Source organism: Neophocaena asiaeorientalis, unplaced genomic scaffold, assembly GCF_003031525.2.
Source record: "Neophocaena asiaeorientalis asiaeorientalis breed wild unplaced genomic scaffold, Neophocaena_asiaeorientalis_V1.1 scaffold249, whole genome shotgun sequence".
NCBI lineage: Eukaryota > Metazoa > Chordata > Mammalia > Artiodactyla > Phocoenidae > Neophocaena > Neophocaena asiaeorientalis.
Window position 1 is genome coordinate 2638555 of NW_020172625.1, and position 20044 is coordinate 2658598.

Sequence of the window (20044 nt, forward strand, 5' to 3'; positions counted from 1 at the left end):
CTTAAGGGACAAAATCACCCCCACTGAGAAGCACTTCTCTAAGAGAAACAGAAAAAGGTATTTCCTCAAGACACTATTTCCATCTGTCGGAAAGTTGTCCTAATAATACATGCAAACGTTCTACATTTCTGGTGTTGTACAGTACACAACCTGCCCAACTGCCCATGGTCATCCACCTCCTTCCTCCCTCTCCTCAAGCTTCACAGGAAAATGGGGCTAATCTGCACTACACTTTATCATTCCTTTCTACTTTCCCATATTTCTGAGATAATATAAGGAACCCGAGGGCTTCCTGACCTAAACTTGGGGTTCAGTTCGGGATTGACCTTTCTCCACCCTGAGGTAAGGATGAAGAAAATAAAACCTGTGCTGACCCTTCTGATTTTCTCGTTCAGCCATTAATGTGACAGGCACGAGGTGCTGATAACATTTTTTTCTCCCTCATTGCTGAAGCAATATAGCTGTGTCCTCCTATCCCTAAAGCAGGCGGTATTAATTAGGAAATAAAGCAATGACAGGGTGTGCGTTAATGGGCTATTAATGCCTGCCGCGGGTGCCCGGCATGGTCTGAAGCCAAAGGCCAAGCGATTTCCACCACCTGGTAAGCACACTAATGGCCAATTAAAGTCAATCCTGAATCGGCTCTTTCCTCTTGGTCGGGAGTTTTTCCAATTTAAAAAGTACTGAAGTTTCCAAGTATGCATAGGTTTGTTTTAAGGCAAGAAGAGGTGAATCCGCCCACAGAGGATAAGGGGGAGAAATCAAAGAAAAGACTGGAGTGACAGGGACCGACACACTGGCCCTCAAGGCAGTCCCTTGACCCTGTTTGCTAGAGGCAAGAGGCGCCTAGTGTGGGCTTTTTTACTCCACCCATTTCCTTCCTGTGTGTTCAAGATGCAGGAGGGAAGGAGGCTGATCTTTCTGCAGGAGCTTTTGTTTTAGAGACTATTTAGTCTTGTTGGCACCGTATCTTCTAACAACACTGGTCTCCTAATAAAAATAAGCACGAAGGTAACACACACTGGGTGTCTCCCGTGTGCCTGTGCATGCATCTATATCTCATTGAACCCCCATAACAGCCCGCAAGAGAGGGACTTTGAGTGTCCCCGTGCTGCTGGTGGAGAAAGAGGCACAGGAAGGTTCAATAATCTACCTAAGATCACACAGAGGGTGGGAGAGTCCGTTTTTAAACCATCTGCCTCCGATTCCAGGTGCCAGGGGGCAGACTCTCTTCTGCTCGCCTGGAGGTGAAACCATGTGTAATGATTAGTCAAATCCTGTCTTCACTCATCAAGGTAGCTTGAAGACTTGCATGTCCTCCAAGTAGCATGTAGCATAAGCAATAAGATGTTTGCCCCGGGTATTGTCCAGGAGCTTGGAGTCAGCTGTGTCTAGTTAGGCTGAGCTGGTTAAGACTGGAGAGGACCACCGACCCTCCAACTGGGCAAGTGCCTTTTGACCTCCTGCCATCAGAGGGCCGAAAACTCCAGCCTGAGAATGTGCTGAGCCCCGGAGCCTCGTTACGCCAGCTCAGAACAATGATGAGCACAGCTTTTTCCAATCACCTTTCCTCATGCTCGCCACACCTCATGCTGCCCTGCTTCTTTATTCTTTACCCCATAGAAGCCCCAAGCCCCTTGCCTTCGGGGAGGCGGATTTGAGACCTCTTGTCCCGGCTCTTCCTCGCTTGGCTGCCTTGTGAATAAACCTCCTCTTTGCTGCAAACCTCAGCATGTCAGTGTTTTGGCTTGCTGCGCCTCAGACAAAATGGTAGGGAGCAGTGGTACAGGCCCCTTGCCTGTGAGGGAAGCTGGTTAACAGGAGTCAGGTTGCGGATGTTTTCTCCTCCCGGGGGGCAGACGTCCTGCTCTACTAGAAAGAAGGGAGAAAGGCAGGAGCTGGACCCTTGCTCTCAGGGTCACCATCACCTAGGGGCTTGTTAGAAGTACAGAATCCAGGCCCCACCCCAGAACTACTGAATAAGAACGTGCATTTAACAAGATCCACAAGAGAGGCATACCTATATTAACGTTGGAGAGGCACCAAGCTGGAGTCCTAGTAGCTCATCCCTAGGGTCATGTTCTTCTCCGCAGCTAATTAAAAGGAAGCAAAGATTCGTCCCGAGCCTACTCTGCCTCAGTCACTTGGGTATCCCATGAGCTCATTTAATCCTCCCCAGAACCTGCAAATGAGACTGAGGGTCAGAGCGGTCAAGCACCCAAGGTTCCATAAAAGAACGTGACCGGGGCTTCCCTGGTGGTGCAGTGGTTGAGAATCTGCCTGCCAATGCAGGGGACACGGGTTCGAGCCCTGGTCGGGGAAGATCCCACACGCCGCGGAGCAACTGGGCCCGTGAGCCACAACTACTGAGCCTGCGCGTCTGGAGCCTGTGCTCCGCAGCAAGAGAGGCCACGACAGTGAGAGGCCCGCGCACCGTGATGAAGAGTGGCCCCCGCTTGCTGCAACTAGAGAAAGCCCTTGCACAGAAATGAAGACCCAACACAGCCAAAGAATAAATAAATTAATTTAAAATAAAAAAAGAACATGACCAAGGCTCACTGGAGCCCAGACCGCCAAAGAAGAAGGCCCCTTAGCACAGCGTGGCACCACAGCAGCCCAAACCGTGGGCCTGGAGGGTAGGCCAGGGTCCCCACGCAGAGTTCACACCATTCAACAGATGCCCACAGCAGACCACAAGGAAATGTGAGAAGTAAGTTCTTATTGTGGAATCTCTGAATTTTGAGATTTAAAGAAAAAAATCTGGTTTTCTGGGCTGGTTAAATCAGTTCTACTAAGGAGTAAAGAGAAGGCATCTCAAGTTCCCTTCTGGACTTAGGATTTAATGCCTATTTATTGAGAACCTCTCTGTGCATTTGCTCAGTCCTACATCCAGATGAAGTTGTTCTCTGTGCCCCGAAAGCTTACATTCTATAAAGGCCACAGAAATGGGTGAGACGTAAAAAATGCCAGAACAATGCAACAGCCTTAATCAGACTGTCTTTGCTTTGCTTTGCTTAGAAGTCATTGACTTTAAATTTAATATAGTGTCATGTCTTTATTTTTCTTGAAGTCTTTTTTTTTAAAGATCATATAAAGATTTTCTTCCATGGTAAGACTTTTATATTGTATTTTTCTTAAAATGGAGTATGATACATTTACCCTTCATCAGATGATTACTTATAACTCACCTTGCTTTATTAAGAATACCGCTAGAGGCTTCTATGCCCCTAGTAATAAAAATGCATTTTCAGGCCCATTCAAACCAATGAAAATCCAAGTTTTCAGAGCACAAGATAATGAAAATTCTCTAGATCTGTGTCTTTTACTTCTTTTAATCTGTTAACAGACCCGAAGTGTCTCAGATGAAAGGTACTGTAGGGTGAACTGCCATCGTTAACAGCATTCCATATAGGGAACTCTTGATTATTCCAATTTCTCAAAACTTTGGGCACTTTTACTGCCTGTATAACATCTCTAGGGTGTGTGAAAGAAAAAAAGAGGCCTGTACAATTTAGTTCTCAAAATATACACAGAAATATTTTGCACATACAAAGGGAAACCTTATAAATAATGTATGAGGAGCAATGTAATGTCGGTAACGGAACTACGTATTTCGAAAGACAACACTGTCACCAAGTGTCCCTTCACCAAAACTGATTGGGAATTTTTAGGGGCCGCCAAACCAGAGGTGGAGATTTATAGGAACCTGGGATGTTTGAAAAATGGTTTTGGACGACCTCCTCGAGGAAGGCACCAAGCGCCATCCCAAATTGCAAAAAGGGCTCCAGGTTGACTCCTTGGGTCCTCGCTCTTTCAATGTGACATTCCAACTTCTCCCATCAAGAAGTCGAGTTGATTTCCCCACCCTTGAACTTAGGTGACTTGCCATGGCCAATAGAAGGCAGCAGAAACGACGGTGTGCCAGTTCAGAGCTAGGTCCCAAGATGCTTCTACTCTCCCTCTCGGAGCCCTGGTACCCCCATGAGCACAAGCCCCAGTTACTAGCTGGGGCATAAGAGGCATGTGGCCCAGTCAGGCCCCCAGCCTGGCTGACAGCCAGCCCCCCGCTGACCCCACAGGTGTAGGAGCAATTCCAGCCATGATAAGCAGGTTTGTGAGGAAGAATTAAGAGCATAAGCATATGCTATAATTTATAAACCACTCTGTCAAGCTACGACACTTTTTATCATTGGTATAATTATTGGTATACCCTCATTGGTATAATTAACTCAGGGTGGGCTCATTCAGGCTGCCAAGTCACTTCCACCTGTCCATGGAGTTGACAGTTACTTGCTCACAGTGAACCAACCTCTCTGGACCTAACAGCTACTGCAGGAGGCGTTAGTGGAGAACAAGGTGACGACAACGACCAGATGCAAAGGAGGAAGAGACGCTCAGCGGACCGACTGGGTGGATTGACGGTGTGGGGTTAAGTCTGCAGAGCTAAAGGGGCCAGATGTAGAAAAGGGAAGGGGAACCATGAGGCTATAGTCAAGCCATATCGTATGGATATTTCATCCATATGTTGTATACAAATTCCATTAAATTTGCTCTGAATGAAAAAGAGAGAACAAAATTATCATTTAAACCATGTCAGTGATTTTATTTACCATAGCCTTTAATGAGCTCATAGCCCAGGGTCAGAGGGAAATGGGAGCTGTGAGTCTGCCAACTCTCAGGAAGTCTCAGGCCTCAGACGCCCCTCATAGCCAAACTATCTCACCTTTTGCACTTTTCAAGCAACATTATTCCTAAGTGCGAGTCATCCTCTTCATCGGGTTCTCCAAGAAACAGCAATCTCTCCCAATGACAGAGGAAGAATGGGCTACTTTGGCTTTTTGAGAAACAATATGTAGTTCTCCAAAATGGTACCTGCCTGGGGGATTTTTCAAGAATATTAACCATCAGTAGTGATTTGTTTGTCTTCACAGAATGTATGACCCAGATGTGCTGAGAAATAAGAAAAGGACGAACGAATCAAGGGCAGCTGATCCAAGGAGGCAAGGGGCAACTTCCACAGCCTACGTGGAAAGCTAGAGGAAGGGAACCTCCAGCTGGTGGGAGCTGAAGACAGTGGCCAGTCCTCCTCGGGCTCGGGATGCCACCCCCTCTTCCTACATCGTCACGCTCTCCTTCTCTGTTGGCCCCTCCCAGCCATATTAAAGAGCCACAAGGAAATGCTCTCCTCCACTCCATTCTCCTGTCCTCCTATCCGTCCCTCCCTTCTTTCCCTTTGCCATCAATTTCTTGACTTGCCCCCCCCCCACTGCTCCCCTCCCATCTACACTGCGACCTGGTTTCTGCCCCACTACTCTCATGAAACTGATTTCCTTGAAGCCCCTGATGATTGATGATTTCTCCGTTGACAAGTCCAGGGGACTACTCAATCCTTATCTATGTGACCGCCAAGCCGAGTTATATCTTAAACTACGTCTCTGTCTTCAAAATCTCTTTCCTTGGCTTCTGCGCCACCCAACCCTCCTGACAGTTTTCTCTCTCTCGGCACCCTCCCAGTCTCTTTCTGAGCTGACCTTCCTAGGGGTATTTCTCGGGGCTCTGTATTAGGCTCTCTGCTCTTCATCTGCTATGCCACCTCCCTGCAGGACCTTATCCTCTCCCCTAGTTTCAATTACCAGCTAAGTCTGTCTCCATCTAAGACCACTCCCTGCACCTTTCAATCTATATATGACTTCCTACTAAACATCTCCATTTAAATCTCATAAGGCACCTCCAATCCATCACATCCGTATTACTGAATGTCCACTCAGAAAAACAGCCCGTGACAGTTCAATACGACAAATTTCATATTGTGATGAAAAAGCTAAAAGCCCAAATGGGATGGTGAGACATCCCAGAGAGTCACAGCAGAGGAAATCACACCCACCCCACTGCTGGGCGGGGGGCAAAGAAGGAAGTGGTATTGCCACAGCTGCCAGGCAGGAGCTGGAAGCACAGAGGGAGTGGCTTCGTGGTGGGGCTGCCACTCAGAGCAAAGCGGCCACCAGCCCCGCTGCAGCTGCCCGAACAGAGAGCGGAGGGCGACGGAAAAATACGTTGGCTTCCCCCAGCCCCCTGCCCTCCAAACTCCGGCCAATGCTTTCCATTGGCTGAACCTACCTGGAAAAGAGTTGGCGAGGAGATCTGGGCGATGGGGTTTGCAGGATCAGCCCTGTGACACGGAGCAGAGCAGTGGAGAGGCAGGGAGCCAGTCTGAGGCAAACAGGCAAATGGCACTGCAGTACCCACTTCTCCCTACCTCTCCTGTCCCACTGAGTGTACCATCTTCATGCGCGACCTTTCTCTTCCCTCATCTCCCACATCTACCCATCCATCCTCTAAGTAGCTCATCCATTCCTCTCTCTTCCTCACAGCCACTGCCATCACTGACTATCGTTACTGCAGCAAGTACCGCTCTGCCTCCTCGTGTCTCCAGACTCCCTCTTCTAATCAGTCACTACACTCCAGCCAGAAGGATTTTTCTCAAATGCGTATCTTACGTCACTCTGCCGCTTCAACTCCTACGATGGCTGGCCCGTTGTGCTTAGGATCCCGTCCACATTCCATGGCAGGACTTCATCGCGTCTCCAGTCTCCCCTCCCCTGACATACTCCTCCACCTTCCACATTCCCACATCCTGAACCTCAGGCCCCTGAATTTCCTGGGCCGGCTCTCAAGTCAGGGCCTTCACACGTGCTATTCTCTGTCTTCACAGAGCCCTCCCCTATCCTGCACCTCTGATGACTTAACCCCTCTCGTGTTGGCCTCAATGGCAGTGCTTCTAGGAAGACTTCCTTGGTCCTCCTCACCTGTGTTCCCTTGCACACAACACTTTCCCCGGTGGTAGGGTTATCAGATTTTTTTTTTTTTTTTTTCAGTAAAACCACCAGGGAAGCCCCGGGTTATCAGATTTAACAAATAAACCATGCAAGTTTAACCGGGTGTCCTGTATTTTATCTGCAACCCTACCTGATAGGCACTTGTCCCAGAGTATGACAATTGCATGTGGACATTTTAATCTCCCTTCTAGGCTCCGAATCGCGTAAGGATAATGATCTTGTCAATATGATTCCCCATTTTGCTAAACAAATAGGTAAAGTTGGATGAATGGATCAGTGACTTGTGGATGGGAGTTTTTACTTGAAATCGTATAGAACTAGACTTCAGTCCTAAACAGGAGATGCTTAAGAGACTAAAAGGAGGGTAATGACAATTACTCACCCAAGTGGAGTCTCCTAGGTTAGTTCTGGGCCAGCCTCTCAGGGTGTAAGAGAAGAACTTGGAGGTGGAAACTGTACACTAAAGGGAAATGACCAGAAGGTATGACTGGAAATGATTATTTAAAGCTTTCAGCCTGCACAAAGCTAACAGACTAACTTCAGCTGGTTTGGGCATTGCTCTGGCTCAGTTCTGAGTCCTTCACACAGCTGGAAAGTTTGTGCTGCTGGGGTTAAAACAGTGGAAAAGGCCAGAAGGGGGATGCCAAGGATCATCGTACTCTTTTTACCTTGCGATGGTTTCCTAATAGAAAGCTTAAATCTTGCTATTTTCAGACCCGGTACCCAAGGGCCAGTACATAACAAATATGAAAACAGTGAGAAAGGTGGAAGAAAGGCAAATTAGAGCACACCATCTAAAGAGGCAGCCTCTACTGGCTGCAGACAAACCTCCATGCTGAAATGCAGGCCCAAATCTGCTCCCCCTTCAAGAAAAGACAGGAATCAGGATGTTAATGCTTCATCTCCTGATTTTTTTTTAACGTGCCCATTAAGTTAATAAGTATTAAATGGTGCAAACAAAACACAACTATAAGTTTATTACTCCGTGCGGGCTTCCAACACTGTAGCGTGGAATCAACGTGTGTCTCCAGGCTGAGATTCCCCTCAACCTGCAAACCTCAGGCAGATGCTGATTCAAATCCCAGAAGCCTCTAGTTGAAAATCAACGTCTAAGATGCCCTGCGGAATCTAAGGAAGCATTTGCTAATTTGCTCTGGGGCGAAATCTTCTATCGATATCAATCAGGCATGAATGTAGATAATTTTCCCATGCTATCAATATAGTCATCTATATGTTTAGTCAACGTTTATTGAATATCGCATACCTTCCGCATACGGAAGGTTTGCTGGTCAGTAAATAGTGGAAAGAGGCCCAGAAGAACACGGTACAGTCAGGCTTGAAATCCAGCAGGGACACGTCCCTGCTGCCATACCAGTTATTTACATACTTATCTACTACTTCCATCCTAGTTGGTTAACAGTCTCTGCCCCATCCCTAGCCCTGTGGGCCTCAGACCCCAGCAGTGGGCCACTCATCTGTGGCCACCTACGGCGAGCTGGTGCTTTCCTGTAGTCATCCTCCTTTGGCCACTAGTAACTTTGGCCTCTCTAGGGTACCACACTAGTTGTTCAATATTTTGAGCAACACACACCAACTCTCTTAAGAGAAAGTAAAGTGATAAATGTCTCCCCAAATGCTCACGTGGCTTTTGTCTCTCCCTAACCTCTTTTCTTGATTGACTCCTGCTCGACCATTCAGATCTCAACTCAAATGTCACTTCCCACTTCTCCGTCTGGACTGTGTCCCCCTGACACTTAGTCTCACAGCTCTGTTCTTTTACTTCATATCTTGTATCCATTTGCTTATTTGTTTGCCTGCCTCCCTGACTAAGCTGTAAGCTCCATAAGGGCAACAAAAAGCAGAACTTATTTGGCAAACTGCACAGGCTTCTATATGGTTTAGGTGGGACTGGCCACCTACCCAGCTCCAAGGATGGGTCCTATTGTATTCCAGCCAGTTAACATGTCCCTTCTTCTGGGTCCTACTCATTGGCAAAGGAATGAGAAACTGACCTAAGGCAGCCCAAGCAGAGTGAGCCTGGACACTGGCGGGGAAAGCAGAGCTACGGACCTGTTCTGAAGAGGCAATGTCACCAATGTGGTTATCATGAAGCGTGACACGAAGGAGGACAAAGACGCAGAGTCCCAGAAAGGTGGTTCCAACGAATACGCACCACGGGACTCTGGAGTAAACTAGACCTGGGCTGTCCCTCGTCTTTGGACTTTTCAGTTACGTCAACCAATAATTCTTTTTTTTTTTTTTTTTGCTTTAGCCAGTTCGGACCAAGTTTTCTATGTACTGTGACTAACGAAATCCTAATTGATATATCTTGCCTCTGTATCCACAAGAACCTTGCTCATGGAGGACACCATATCTTGAACAATATGCCATTGGGAGAACTGGGGATGGCTTAATGGGGGAGGTGAATGGGTAACATCAGCTGGAGCCTCAATTTGAACATAGTTCTTCAGAAAATATGTTAGACTGCCCTCGATTTAAATGCATCAGAAATTCAGGAGTGTTTTCCCCGGTGTGTTTCACAGCAGAATAGTTGCTACCTGAGGTTATTAACCTGCTCACCTGTCATTTCCTAAGAACTCCTAAAGATTTCTGCTTCAATCTCTGGACTTTCAACCTAAAGAAACTATGGTTTTAAACTGGGGGAAGGGAACAGGAAAGAATGATTCAGCCTCTAGCCGCTTTTTACTCTGCTGGATAAGATCATTATTTTTTTCCCCCAGAATGACCTGTAACATTTCTTACGTTTCAACTTCATTTCTTACGTTTCAACTTCAAGTTTCATTTCTCGGGATGCCTACGGCTTTTCACCTGGCTAGATGGAAGGCAAGATTTTACATTTCTCTTGGGGGCTATTCTGCTAGGCTAGAGTCATTAGAAGCAACTTTAACTTTAGGTTGTTATATACAGCACATCTTTCAAAGCATAATCAGGCTCTGTGGTTCATGATCTGGTTATTAGATTAACGGTCTGTGTGGCCAAAGGGTTGTACTTCTAAAACTATTGAGAAATAAACAAACTAGGCTAGACAGGGAAGGAAAAGTCTACAAGTTGGTCCCTATATCCTGATCAGGGGATTCTTTTCCTCCTTCCCTGGTTCACCAAAAAGCACACTTGCCCATACTGTTCACATTCTCAAAATATGTTTGTTACTCTCAGGGCTCCTGGAATATATATCCTCCAACGGTTGCCTTTTGACTTCTCAATGACTGTTCTGCACATGCCTGCTTATATTTTAGGGTTCTTTTTCCTTTGGGAGAGAGAAGAGTGGCTTGTAAAAATACTAGTGGAAAATAAGCATTAAGAATCACTTCACCTTCTCCATCAAATAAATCCACCTGAATTACTGGTTCTATGAACCAGTATGTAATTCAAAAGTTTGATGAAGAACAGAATACTCCGAGTCTCAAAATATCTCTCCATAAATTACTTATTAACTACCAAGGGACAAATAAAAACTTGACAGTGGAGAAAGTTCGTGGGCACCACCTTAACCAAGATGCTAATGAGACAGATGACCATGACGGGGCTCCTGTAAGGATGCACAGAGAGACACACTGTCACCTCTGTGGAACCCCATCCAAAGCACAGAACATGAAAGAACCATGAGGAAACAGAGGACAAACCCAGACCGAGGATCATTCTACACAACAACCAGACTATACTCGTCACAAACTCTCAATAATATGAAGAACAAAGAGGCTGGAGAATTATTTCATATTTAGACCAAAGTGACATGAGAACTAAGTGCAATGCATGATTGTAGACTGGTTCCTGGGCTGAAAAAATTAGCCATTAAGGATGTTACTGGAATAAGTGGCAAAATTTGAATATGGATGGTAGATCAGTATCAATGTTAAATTTCTGACTTAGACCACTGTGCTGTGGTTTGGTAAGAAAATGTTATTTCACTTAGGAAGCAATCACTATTTCTAGGGAAAAGGGCACAATGTCTCCTTACCCTTAAAGGGTTCAGGAGAAAAAAACATGTATATATGGAGAGACAGTGAATGCCAAAGCAAATAAAGCTAAATATTAATAATTGGTGAATCTAGGTAAAGCATATACAAGAGTTCTTTGTACTAATCTTGCAACTTTTCTTTAAGTTTGAAATTATATCTATAACTATATATCTACCTCTATATAGATATGTAAAATAAACACACACAATTTAAAATAAATACATCAACCTAAAATCCGCCTTATTCTTCAGGTATTGTTAGGCAAGCTGAAGAGAGACAAAGGCTAGGATACCAGCAGGGATTGGGTCAGTAGATTCATTCATTAGGACCCTGAGTACATGTCTACTAACTTAAATTACGCTTTCATTTGAATAAAACATTTTGGACTTCCTTAAACTCAGTGCCAATTACTTATACATTTAAACACTCAAAGTATGAATTCCATACTTTTCCCCAAGTGAGGCGCAAGGCTGTCAATTTTCTCGTGTGCTAACAAGGAAGCAAGGCCAATTTCTATAACCTAACTATAGAACCTCTGTGTAAGTAAACTTTTTCTAATATGCCCAGTTCCCTATTTTCTTAGAAAATCCAATTTGCTCTGGGATTTCAAATACCAGAGGCTCTTGTTTTTGTCACAACAAATGAACTGTTTTATTCTTTAGCTTCTTAGAAAGAAATTCAATAAATCTTTGCTCACCGCTAGCTTTTCTAGCTCTCTCCCAGTATCTCTTTGATCAAGCTTTTCCACCCACTCTGGAATAATCCAGGGGTAATTAGAACCTCTTACCTTCTTTAGCCCAAAAGGAGACCATTTATCACAAACTGTCATGGATTCCGATTCTAACTTACCAAGAGCCCAATTACTAACAGAGGCAAGGAATCTTCTTTCCAATTAAAGTGATTGATTTCTTTGCAGACGCGGTAGCATTTTGCTTTTTAATTATGTTCATTCTGGTCAAGTGTGAGAAAATTCTTCTTCATTTTATTTTCCTTCCAAAGAACACGATACAACAAACATTAATCACACAGTGATACAAGGCCAGACCTGCAAGTGCCTTTGGCAGAGCTGGGCATCTATCAACGGGTCTTGTCCATTTTACGGGGTCTTAGTGGCTCCTTAAGCTCTAAAGGGGAAAAAAGGGAATATTTGTTACATCACATAGTTCACCTGAGGGCTTGCCAAAACTTCCAGCATCTGCTAAGTTGTGACGAGACAGCATTAGATATTTAGATAAACACCGACTAGCACGGAACAGAACAATTCCAATTTTGTTTCTTGTGCAGGCAAAGAACAGAGCCGCAGTGCTGGGGATGAAGCAGTGTGTGCAGGTAAACATAAGCAACGTGGGAACAAATCTGTTTTTTCTCACTTGGGTGGTATTAACATGATTATGTGTTGTCAAATCTTGAAAGAGAAAAATAGTCAAAATCAGTTTGGGAGAAGGACACTTTGGAAGACCTAAAGGAAGATGAGGCCACGAAGCCTTACACAGATTTCCCAAGGCCTGAAAGACACCTGTCCGTCCACTTTGCTTTTAATCTTAAAGACTGGCCAGTTGTGGCTCCCGCAGCCTGTTGACCTGGGGCCTGCATCCTTATCTCCCCTTCCACCTCTCTCCACGTGGTCAGCAGACTGGCGTCCGTTCACTCACTTGAGACATTCAAAGGTCAAGGTTTTCGCTCAGTGAGTATCTTCCAGCGATCTGAGCTCCAGACAACAGCGACCACCCTTTTTCCTGGTATGAACGCAGTTGCTCACTGTTTTCCAAGCACTTTCACACAAATATAAAGAAGAGTCTGGGAGCCCTCCAATATTCTAAATTTTAGTAAAAAATGAAATTACATAGTAAGCTTTTGAAAAATTAAAACATCTACGTATGTGAGATTGTACCTCTACCTTTACTACAGGCTGTTTGCGAAATTCAGGAAGCCCTGCCTTTCCATTCATTAAACGGACAGTCGTTGAGCTCCTCCTAAGGGCAAGGCAGGATGCCAGGTGATGGAGGTGGAGAAACAGCGCTTGTTCCTTGCTCTGACAGGGAAGGCACATAAGCAGACACCCTTGGCACAGGAAAACGCAGAATGGAGGTGCTGTGACGGGATAAAAGGGTCACGCTTATAAGAACAAAGGAAAAGCGCATCCTTCCAATGCAGGAGACACAAACAAGGTCAGGAGGTTGGCAGGTGTCTTGAAGGAACGTCAGTCTTGCTGAGCGGGGGCAGGAACTCCAGGCTTACCCGACGTAGCATGGGCATATATGCACGCCACATTCCAAGAGCCAGAAACACAAGAAAGAAGAAGCCAGACCAGACACCACAAAGCTGTGACCGCTGGGCTCAGAAGCCTGGGCTTTTTTATGAACCAAGGAGGAGCATGAAGGGGAAGTGATGGTCCAACGGGCTGTGCTGGTAGGGGCAGGTGGGGGCAGATGAGGCTGCTGAAGTGATCCGCTGAGGGCTGACAGAGCTGGCTGTGGCAATGGGAATGGAAATAAGTGGAGATTCAAGAGATCTGGGGCCGGTACAAACCACAGGGACTTGTCACCATCACATGAATGGATGAGGAAGGAGGGAAAATAGACTCTGAGAACTATTATATGTGAACACTTGGATGGCGTCCAAGCACTGGCTGGCTTTTGCCATTTAAAAATTTACTGTGGTTTTCAGTCACATCCTGCATTGAGCCCTCGTTTTAAGCTCTTCAAACATCCCTGAGATAAGTGGGGGAGTTATTTCAATCCTCCTTTTCACAGATGAGAGAACCGAGATTGGTAAGGCTTAGCCCTAAGCAGGAAACCCAACTAACCCAACTAATCGGTGCAGAGCTGGGACGAAAGACCAGGATAGTCCTCATTACACATCCAACGAAACACGAAGATAGCTCAGAACTGTCCTAGTGGCATGTTTCCAGCCTAAGGGGGACAAAGTTCATAGAACTTTATACCGTGCGCTGTGTTGTAAGGTGGTTTGTTGATACTGTCCATTCCAAAAGCCAACGGAAAGCTACCAGTATGCTGAATCATTAAAAACATGGATGTACAGGACTCGAGTCTTACCTTTTTGAAGAAAATACCCTTCACAGATGCTATTTTTAGACTCAAGTTTTCCCAACATAAAGTTTTTAAAAGAACAATCTGTCTAAAAAGCATGTAAAGAAACTCATTGACAAAGGTTTAGATGTTTCAGGACTTTAATGTCCTTCGCACGGTCAACATAAAACACTGACAATGGATAAACAAGAGGGGAAAAGACTCTTCAGCAAAGATCTTCCCGAACTCATGGCATCACTGGTCAAACACCAGAAAGAGAACAGTCACGTGAAAAACAGTAAGGGAGTTTAACAGAGATTTTTAGTTTAACAGCATAACTGAAAAATAAAGAACCAACCAACCAACCAACCAACCAACCAACCGTTCTTCTACCCACTGAAAGGAAAGTAAAAGTGAATCAGGGAGCTTCCAAATCTTGTGAAGCAGCTTAAAAAGGGAGAGGGGAGGAGGAAGGGGAGGCACACAGCTGTTGAGAACGTAACACTCTAACGCACAAGGTCAAGGATCCCAACAATTTCTCAAAGTCTCAACATATATCAACAAGAAACGTATTATTAGAAATATAAATGCACAGAGATATAAATGCATAGAGATATAAACTATTTGGTATTAAAAACAAACCTTGCTATATAAACATATAGTATGCCACTTTTATCTCTTTATGAGAATAACGGTATAAAGAACGATCTCCAGTTTGCCTCTTAGTCTGGAACATCACAACACGGTCGGTGGTGACCTGAATTAATAGCTGCAGAATCCGGAAGACCCCACTGCTGTCATCTTGCAAAGGATCAAAATTCAGCACCTAGAGGGCTCCACCCACCCTCCATGCTGTGTGTTTGTGTGTCTCTAAAAATAATAACCTGCAGTTTGCATATAATTAAACTCATAGGCAGCTTTGAATATGAGATCTAGGCAGAAAAAGTAGCAGCAAAGACAACAGTAGTTAGAATTTGGTAGAAAAGCAAGAGAAGACTTTTTAAAAGCTTCCAGTTCAAGTCAGAATTAAGGTTAAGTTTCAACAGCTTGGGATAGCTGTGGATGTTTGCTGTTCTCTGGAAAAAGAAGAAAATCTATCAGAAGCATGTTCATTCGAGAAAAATACTGTGTTTGTTTAGTTTTTTTAGCCATGCCCAAGTGACTTTCAATTTTGTACATTGTTCAAGGGCAGAGTGTATATTGGTTAGGATGTGCTCATAGCTGGTGCATCTCCAAAAAATTCTTCATGAAGGCTGCCAGCTTCTGGACATCTTCGATGGTGACAGCATTATACAGAGAGGCTCGAATGCCTCCCACGGACCTAGAAGAACCACAGATGCAGCCGTTAAGAACAGGAGCATCTGGTTGAGCATGAAGACGACCCTCCTCCCCGTCACCAGCACCTGCGAGAGTCATGGCACCTGAGACCGTTGTGTCCAACCTCCCACCTGAAAGCCCCCGCGGGTGGCCAGGAGCTTCACACATCTCAGTCATTAAAAAATTCCTTTCCAATGCACTGGAGGACCGTCACGCTCACATGGAACCTAGGTTAGCTCAACTCTTTGATGAGCTTGCCATGCAGGGGGCAGGGAGCGGGCAGCTATTCTCATGCGTGAGAACATACATCTTCCGTGGAGCTCACAGAATTAACTACTCTCTCTGACGTTCGGGGGAGCAGCAGTGTCTGTTCTTACACTGAACAGGCTGTGCCAGCTGCACCAGAGCTGGGATGGCACCCTTTGTGCTGTCAGAGCAGAGATTTTCAAAGGTAATTTTGACCAAAGCTCCTAGAAGATGTGCCACCCCCCCCTTCCTCTCGGTCGTGGAATCATGCTAAGGGGTCCGTAAACAGCAGCAGGAGAACCCCCGTAACAAATGGTCTTTCCCAACTAGTTACAATAACTGCTACTCCAGGATGGGCAGGCTCCTAGATGTGTCTCCTTCAGCGTCTGAAAACTAAATCAATTCTCTGACAAGCTTCTGGATGGGACAAGTACCCACCTATGCCCTTTCAGGGAGATCATATTGAGTTCAAGAGCTTTGTCGAGAAATCTTTTTTCTAAAGCCTCATCTCCTTTGGTGTTGCCAATGCGGAATGGAATATTCATCCTGCTTCTATTCTGGGGCTCCACTGGACATCTGAAAAACATGTTTTTTGTTCCAGCTATTTTTCTGCAACGTGCAACTGCCATTAACAAGGCAACAGAAGAAAAAAATATTTTTTAATCCAAATAAACCCATTTATATATTATATTTAAGCATTCAGTAAAATAAGAATCACATAATTCCAGGGAAGTGAATATTATTTAATAAACAGAGAGGGATAATTGTAGTGCTGTATAGGGAAAATTGATTTAGATCTAAAACTTATACCCCACATGAACTCTATGTCAGTTATTTGGTTATAGAAATGCAAAAAGAAAAAAAAAGTAAAGCATTAGTTACAAAAAATTAAGTTATGCTAACACATGAAGAAACATCATAACATTGGATTACTTGGACATTTTTTGTATGTTTGAACTATTTCCTTAAATCAACTTCCCAGAGTAAAACTGTTGGCGTGCGCGCACACACACACACACAGACACACAGACACACACAAACACCACATACACACACACACACAAAACACACAACACACATCTACATGGTTCTTTTTTTTTTTTTTTTTTTTATTTAAATGGTTCTTGAAAGGCTATTTTTTTTTCATTTACATGGTTCTTGACAGGAGTTGGGAATCAAATTCAGAACATATGTTTTCAAAAAATATGAGAGTACATATTTAGAGATAGAATTAAACAAAATACCTGAACTAAAGCCCATCCAGAACATCATATATTCTGTAATTAATTACAACAGGTAAAGTTAGAAACGACCTACGTCCACCATAGAAATAAAATAAACTATAACATTTCTTTATAACTAAATATTAAGATGCCACATAAAAAGATAAAGAAAGATTAGGCTGGGCTTCCCTGGTGGCGCAGTGGTTGAGAGTCTGCCTGCCGATGCAGGGGACACGGGTTCGTGTCCCGGTCTGGGAAGATCCCACATGCCGCGGAGCAGCTAGGCCCGTGAGCCATGGCTGCTGAGCCTGCGCGTCCGGAGCCTGTGCTCCGCAACGGGAGAGGCCACAACAGTGAGAGGCCCGTGTACCACAAAAAAAAAAAAAAAAAAAAAAAAAAGAAAGATTAGGCTGCAAAATGGAAGTGGTTTATGATCTAATAAGTGAACAGTTTTAGATGTTATGGGTACTCTAGTTAGAGTATAAATGTGGATATAAAGGTTCTAAGGAAGCGTAGAGAATAGAAAATATTTGTGTTCAGGATGTGAGAATATGGGATGATTCTATGTTCCCTTTACTGTTCTTTCAATAGTGCGGTATGTACTTAAACATCATAATGGAGTATACTGAAACGTACAGGTGATTAGAGCACAATTGTTCCCGTCAACTTGCAACTCTACTGCCACTAGTTAGGGCGAGAGTAGACTATGAAGTAAATGTAATACATGTGAACTGGATGCCCTAAAGCGCAGCTGCTATCTAATCCAGTTTTAATTGTCAGCAACAGAAAACTTTTTAAAACCATTTTCCACATGCAAACAAGAGATTAAAAAAAGATCTGCGCCAGGACGTTTATAATTTACTTAGGGACATCACTCTTGCATATGGAACAGTGAGTTAACATTCTCTTATACGACTCATACTTAATTTCCAAGAGCCTCAGTTTCCTTATCTGAATATTGGGAATGATAATAATATCTCCATTTCATACTAGTTATGACAGTTCAGTGGTACAACATATATGAAGCTTCCAACCCATGGCAGCCACACAGCAATGTGAATGACCCTTTCTCTACAAGGCTGCAGAGAAAAAAACTTAAGTTGGTCCGAATAGTGGCTGTAAGATTTAAAAATAATGAGTAGCAGCTTTCAAAGCACTTTAAACACTGTACTGTCCCAAGCTGTGTGACCTTGAACAAGTTACTAAATCTCTCTGTTGTGCCTCTCTGATGTGAGGACTAAATGGCCACAAATTCTCTGCAGCCCTCCCAGCAAGAGGTGGGGTCTTGTGCTCCTCGCCTTTTGAATCTGGGCTGGCCTTGTGGCCTTGCTTTGACCAAGAGACTGCAACAGGAGTGACGCTGTGCAACTTTCAAGCTGAGGCCTCACGGGGTATGCGGCTTCTATACCTGCCCTCTTAAAACATCACTGCCATGTAAGCAAGCCCGAGCTAGCCTGCTGGAAATAACAGGCCCAGCCAACAGCCAGCCAGCACCAGCTGCCAGACAGACGAGGGGGGCCATTTACACTCTAGGTGGATCACCAGATGACTTTGGTTGAATAAGTGATCTCAGATGAGACCAGCAGAAGAAACCACCCCACTGAGCCCCGCCCCACCTGCTGACTGAAAAGAATCCTGAGCCAAAGAAATGGCTGTGGTTTTCAGTCACTGTCTCGAAGTGTTCTATGATGCAGAAGTAGATAACTGATGGAATTCAGAACAGCGTCTGGAACACATTCAATGCTATGGAAATAACTATTGAAGTCAATACATTTGTCTTTTTATTCTCAGCACCTTACACAGGGCTCACAGACTCTCAAAAATGAATGAGTCAAATTTCATCTAGGACACGTTAGTATTTGACTTCAGTTTCTGATTTGGAAAGTAAGCAAGCCAAAGTTATCTTCCATTGACAACCAAAGGAGACAAACAGAAGAAGAGATGACATACTACTCTGGATTACAAGGAAGGTATGTAATAACTCTCTCCATTTTCTCAAGCACATCCTATTTCATTCTTCCCCTTCTACAGGGTGGGATTCATTAAAATTAAACAGCAAATAAAAGCAGTGTGAGGACGCCCCCATTAAAAGCTATGCTCGCCCCTCAGGGCACACACGTAATTCCTGTTAGAGTTGATAGCAGTCAAGTGCACGTCGACAGACAGAAGAGACACAAGAAGGGAAACCAAGTATCTGGTAACAGGCTTTGAGCCTGAATTCTGGGCCCCCCTTTGCACAGGTAGTAGTTATCCTGGTTGACGTTTAAATTAAAAATTTAGTGTCTACCCTCTTTGATATCCTGCTGCCTCAGGCTCCCCAGGCGAGAGTCCAATTATAGAGCTGGAGCAGCAAAAAGGACACGTGATTTAAGGGGAAAAAATATTAAACAGGGGGAAGAATTAAGAACCTGGATTTACAAAGAATCTGTATTTACAGTCGTCCCCCACACATTTACTCATCCTATTGTGAACGTAGATGGTATCGTGACAGCAACTATGTCATAACAACTAGAAATTGAACATTAAATTTGCACGGTGCCCGAGAGTGTCCCTGCTGTGGGGCTGAGGGAAGGAAGAAAAAGATGAAGGGGAATCAGCTGCTCCCAACCTAGCAAGATGGCTGTGGAGGGAATTCAAATTCCACAGGACAAGCGCTGTGGAAGCACAGAGCTGAGCAAGTAACTCTGCCCGAGGGAAGGTTGAAGGTTTCCGATGAAGGGAGGTGGGAGGGGTTCAGGACAGGGGGAGACGGAGGAAGGGCATCTGGCAGAGAGCTGTGTCTGCCAAGGCACAGGGGACCCCAGCAAGTTCTCTGCAGCACCTGGGGTGCTGGGTACCTGGCTGGGGGCAGGACTGCAGACCGCGGAGGGCCCTGCAGACACGCTTTCCTGGGAACTGGATCAATTGGATCCTGGAGCAAAGAGGAGTAATCAGGTCTGCGCAACGAGTTCCGTGTTTTAGAAAAAGCACTACGACATAGGGGCTGGAGGGTGGGGACACTGCGGGAGAGCCCTGCTAGAAAGCTCCCACAAAAACTTTCTAGGTCAACAGAATTAGGCCTGATGACCAAGACAGGGACACTGGGGAGTTTCAAGCATGGGCAGCAAATTCAAATGCCAATAGGGACCCAACGGTCATATAAATGAGTATAACAGGCCCAACATGACAGACTCAGCACAAACTCCCTACGTTACCTGTTAACTGTGAGGGCCTGTTCTTCCACAGAGAAACAGTCTCCCTTTTGCTTGAAACATACGGCCCCCCCAGTCTGTTTCTCCCACTTTCAGAGACACGGGGATTATGAAATAAGACATCTGGATTTAAATAATCTTCACATGTTCCAGTAAGGGCTCAAATTGTGTGTTTAAAACCCTGTGAGCCACACCGAGCACTGCCGTGAGCTGTGCTGTGCT

General features: G+C 44.8%; 1 protein-coding gene across 2 annotated transcripts in view; it reads right to left on the bottom strand.

Moving 5' to 3' along the window:
• Positions 1 to 13988: 13988 nt before the first annotated feature.
• LOC112395668 (phosphoserine aminotransferase) overlaps positions 13989 to 20044 on the bottom strand; it is a 29271-nt gene continuing 23215 nt past the window's right edge. For both annotated transcript variants that reach the window (XM_024738994.1, XM_024738995.1), the window contains 2 exons: positions 15847 to 15984; positions 13989 to 15166 (listed from right to left, as the gene is read on the bottom strand). In XM_024738994.1, the coding sequence (XP_024594762.1) occupies positions 15061 to 15166; positions 15847 to 15984 (244 nt within the window). In that variant the 3' untranslated portion in view covers positions 13989 to 15060. The remainder of the gene's footprint in view (positions 15167 to 15846; positions 15985 to 20044) is intronic.